General features: G+C 43.0%; 1 protein-coding gene across 1 annotated transcript; it reads right to left on the bottom strand.

Annotated features, from left to right (window-relative positions):
- Positions 1-2,840: 2,840 nt before the first annotated feature.
- LOC141568490 (endogenous retrovirus group K member 7 Env polyprotein-like) lies at positions 2,841-4,163 on the bottom strand. The gene has a single exon (XM_074318624.1). It carries the CDS (start codon positions 4,161-4,163, stop codon positions 2,841-2,843), a length of 1,323 nt encoding a protein of 440 aa, XP_074174725.1.
- Between the last annotated feature and the right edge of the window lie 590 nt (positions 4,164-4,753).

Raw genomic sequence — 4,753 nt, 5'->3', positions numbered from 1 at the left:
GGGACTGGGCATTGTGATCTATGTGGGTTTGCAATAGTTGAGAGTTCTGTAATATCCGAGCCAAGGACAAGTGTATATAGGTAGCAGGAGGCTGTAGCCGCCGGGGGATCCAAGTAAGGGATACATTAGCCTCTAGATCGGGACTAGACTAAATAGACTAGATCACCGTTCCAGTGGAGCAACTCGAGATGCTGCAGACATCCCGAGAAAGGGGAGGGTAATCCCATGGCGGCTAGTTCGGCAGCATTAGAGCTAGCAAGGCATATATGCTGTGGCTCTATTTCATATAGGACAGAGAAATTGGCTATGGGAAAAATCGTTAGAGTACATAGATTAACAGAGTGAGAAAGTAAACAGGGTTCTATCATTCAAAATAAACCATTACATGCAAAGCCTTTATCTGAAGATATACAATCTGTAAGCTTATAAGTACTATTATTATTATTACCTATATGGGTGCCTTCAATGCGTGTCTGTAAAAAATAATTACCCTTGATAATGGGCAGAACATGAAAAGAGCATAGCAGGTTAGTTATTACAGGTATATAACAAGTTACAGTGCAGCTACACCATCTAGAGGTGCACGTAACATTCGGCTTGGCTTTTGCTATCCAAGCATACTTTGGAATGGGGAACATAGATCTCCACGTGTAGGAGTCTCCTTGTGTTACTACGTGCTGTGCTTCTTCTTTTTGGATTAAGGTATATTACATTTGTAAGGAGCATCTAGTCCAATCAAATAACTTGCTAATGTTAAGTTCCACGATGTAGGTATCTATATTAGTAGTATTGAAAATTTGTAGCATTTGTTGTTGATATTTTAAGGTATTAGAATGGGGTGTAATAGTAGTGGGTAACCATTGTGCATTCAGGGTGACTGCCTCAGCTGTATCTGAGCCAGTCTGCCGAAGACGGCTGGCCTAGTCTTCTAGGTCAATTGAATTGGCAATACCAAATCCAGAACCGAGGCCACCCAGCAGGGTATCATACCAGGCTCGGCGGCGACGGTTACAATCAGGTAACTCAGGAAATGAAATGTTGAAATGAATTAGGTCGTTTTTAGCGGCAACAGAAACATTACTACAGGTACGGGGTACAGGTACAAGTTGGGGAATGTTATTTCGAGGCCGAGCAACAGAAAGCCAGAGAAAATCTCCCCACATGGTTCAATTTTCAATTGGGGTTGCATTACTACAAAGGATAGATTGAGAAGTCTGTACAGAAAAAGTATGGTTATAGGCAACTGCGTGGCCTGTTGCCATATTAACCCATCGGTGGGGTTGTTTCCAATTTAATCCCGGTTTTTCGTAAAAATCGGTGGAATTTTGTTGCCAACATGACATATTTACATGTGCAGTAATAGTTATATTAATGGGTGGAGGTCCAGAGAAAGCAAAACGATATGGGTTGTGGTCTCCTATCCATCCGGTGAGGTTTGTGGCTCTTATAGTTCCATTAGCTATAATACATGGTTGGTTTTCTTTGCAGGTGTAGTTATCTTGTGTGCGTGGGATAGTTTTATTCCGCCATCTCCAATAGAATGTGACTGGGCTTGTATGACTGAGTTGCTGCACAGGTATGCCAGGCATCTAAGCTTCAACCAGGAAACAGGTCCAGACTAGGCCGCCATAAATCAGGAGCTACTATCGTAAAAACAATTGGTTAGTAGGATACATTTCAGGTTGATCTAGCCCAGGGAACATGACAATTACTATATGTTGTCTCCTTGGGCTATGACCTCTCCAGCCCTCGGAGGGTCAGTGGTGTGTTTTCTGGCCCAAACTTTGGTACCAGCCACATAATCTGTTGAGCCAAAGCCTCCATATTGTGTGATAGCATTAGGAGGAGTATCTAACTTCTCCCAAAAGCCAGTGGAGACACATGGAATGATTAATATTTGAGTGATCCTGGTGCCTGGGAGAAAGTGCAAGGTTTCTTTTGAGACATTATGCAGTAAAATCTTTATTTCTCCCACATAGTCTGTATCAATGACTCCAGCCATGATTTGGACTCCCTTCTGTGCCAGGCTGGCCCTGGCAGCAATCTGACCATAGTAACCCTTAGGAATTTGAATTCCAATTCTGGTGGGGACTGTTTGGCTAGTATTAGGATCTAGCCAGATTTCTTCAACATTATGTAAATCATACCCTGCAGATGCAGTAGTGCCCACATATGGGGCTTGGGCATTGGGGTGGTGTGGCGAGCCAGCCGCCACGAGTCGAACGGTTCCTGACAAGGGGAGTGGGAATGAAAGAGGGCACTCACACAAATGCTAATGCGGCCGGTCTTCAGTGGTCCTGAAGCACCAGGTTTATTTTCTCTGCTGAATTTATACCTTTTGAGTACGTGCAAGCTCACAATCACAAAAATGCATTACATCATTAACAGTTGATTTTTAACTTTTTCCCAGAAACTCACATAATCATTGAAACTCCCCAAAACGATTGTCCCATGACAGAATCCATCAATTATCCTGATTAGCATCACTATGTCTTGAAACTGGCCGTTCCCACCTCATACCTCAACGGCTTGTAAGCACCCTCCAGGTGCAGGCAAAGACAATGCCGCAGGAGCAAAAACCGGTTATACATTAACTGAGCCATTAAGGCTTGCAATTAGCTGTAACCATGGCTCCCCACATCTCCCCCTTTTTTATTTATTAAGAGCAATTTCCATCCAGCCGGAATGGCGAGGAGACGGCGCCTGTCTTAGGTGCCCCGGGAGGCCAACTTCAGAAGATTTTTCACTTAAGGGCCTAAATGTGGCCCTTCTGAAGTGGTGCCCAAGTACTTACCCGTCTTTGGCTAACCCGTCCGTCGGAATGCTCAGGGGAGGAACTGCTAAGGTTTTGCCTTAAGCTTTAGATGATGAATATCAGTACGCATGTCTAGCATGCCATTAACAAAACACTTAACAAGGAGTGGGAACAAGCACAGAGCCAAGCAAATACAAATACCCAAAGTGAGAAATAATGTAATCGAATGGGTGATTGTAGGCAAAGAAGGAAAAGCATTCTTCAAAACAGTAACAAAATTAGAGGCAGCTTGAGCAGCATCGAATTTCAAAGGTTCAGCTTCTCTCAAACTCTGAATCTCATCATGAAGTCTAAACATATCCAGAGATAAATTAGCATTATGCCAAATACCCTGAAGATGCAAACGAACTCGATTCCAATCATACTGACTATTATTATATTCTTTGGAGGTAACACAAATCCAATGATATTCTGGATGACACTCTAGATGAGATTTAACCTTCATACCATGAATAACATCTCCCATATACTGAACGGTATCATAAAGGGCATTCACCTTTTGTTCCAATTTCTCATCAATAGCCTCTTGGGTTCCCAAGGCTAAAGAAACATTCTTAGAAAGGGTATTTACATACTGAGCATTCTGAATGGTTTGAGAAAGAGCAACAGCCGCTGTAGCTGCAGTGGCAATTATAGTAACCAAAGCCATAATTCCTGCAATTAGAAGTCCAATAAACCGTTTTTGTCTACTCAAGGCATACTCAATTTCTTTAAAAATCTGTAAACTTCTTTCAGCATACCAGGGTCCAGAAATGTTAACAGGAAGCATTACAAACGAGGGCTGCTTTAAAATCATAACTTGGGTTCCCGAGGGTACCCAGGAAACACAATTAGTCAGAATACAATTATTACAAGACACATTAAATTGATTTTCCACAAAATGTACACTAATATTTCCAATCAATAAAGCATAAGGGGAGGGAACACAAGCAGATATATTAACAGATTTAGTAACAGTATCCCAACTTTCAGTTCCATCTTCCAAAACCTTCATAGGCAGGGAGAGCCAGGTTTCAACTTTATCCATTGCTCCCAAAAGTCTCCATAATGAATTTTGCTGATACTGCATATCAGAACTCCATAGTCCAGAAATCAATTCACGGGTCCGTCCGGACCGGTTGTTTCTCGACCAGTCAATGATGTATCTGCCTGTTCCAGGGATGTCATAACGAACAGGATCACTACCACGGCAAGCTCTCCACGGAACAGTCTCAACATTCAATTTCAGCTGTTTAGCACAAGATGGACGTGATGGAGGGATGGGCAGTTTTACTTTGCGTCCCCCGAACCAGTCGCCTAGCATGTTAAGACGAACAGTCCATCCAATTAAAGAATCATCAATATGCATAGTGACAGGGGAACTACGCAAACACCCAATCATGGAGCTAATTTTTGCAATACAAATAGGCAATCCCAAACCTATGCCATTGTAAGTGAAATTCTTTTCCAAATGCTGTTTCATATGTCCATCAGAAGGCAATCCTAAGGCATGAGCATCATTGACATATACTGGAATTTCCGGACCTTCCCAAATAGCAGGATGAAGAATAGGTGGATCGGGTACATAAGCCCAATACGTCTGATCAGGTTCCGCTGTCTCTTGGCAAAGCATCAGCAACATCATCAATGGGCTGAGGGTCCACATGTCGCACCAATCTTTCTGGCAGCCACCGAGGGCCTTCTGCATCCTGTGGAAAAACACAAACATGTCCTCGGCCCCATACGAGGACTGGGTCTGGGCCATGCCAGGAGCCCATAAGTGGGTCTTTCCATTTAACCAAAGCCTGAGGGGCTGCAGAAGGATGCCAAAAGCGCTCCGCAGCACTCTTACCATGGGCATCCAAGGTCAAAAAATTTTGAATAAAGAGAGAATGAGACAAATAATTATGAGGTGTCAGGGGGTATAACTCCCCCTTTTTTATTTTTTGTAAATTGATT

The sequence above is a fragment of the Rhinolophus sinicus genome, linkage group LG14 (genome assembly GCF_036562045.2).
Source record: "Rhinolophus sinicus isolate RSC01 linkage group LG14, ASM3656204v1, whole genome shotgun sequence".
Lineage (NCBI taxonomy): Eukaryota > Metazoa > Chordata > Mammalia > Chiroptera > Rhinolophidae > Rhinolophus > Rhinolophus sinicus.
This window is presented reverse-complemented; position numbering and strand designations above follow the sequence as displayed.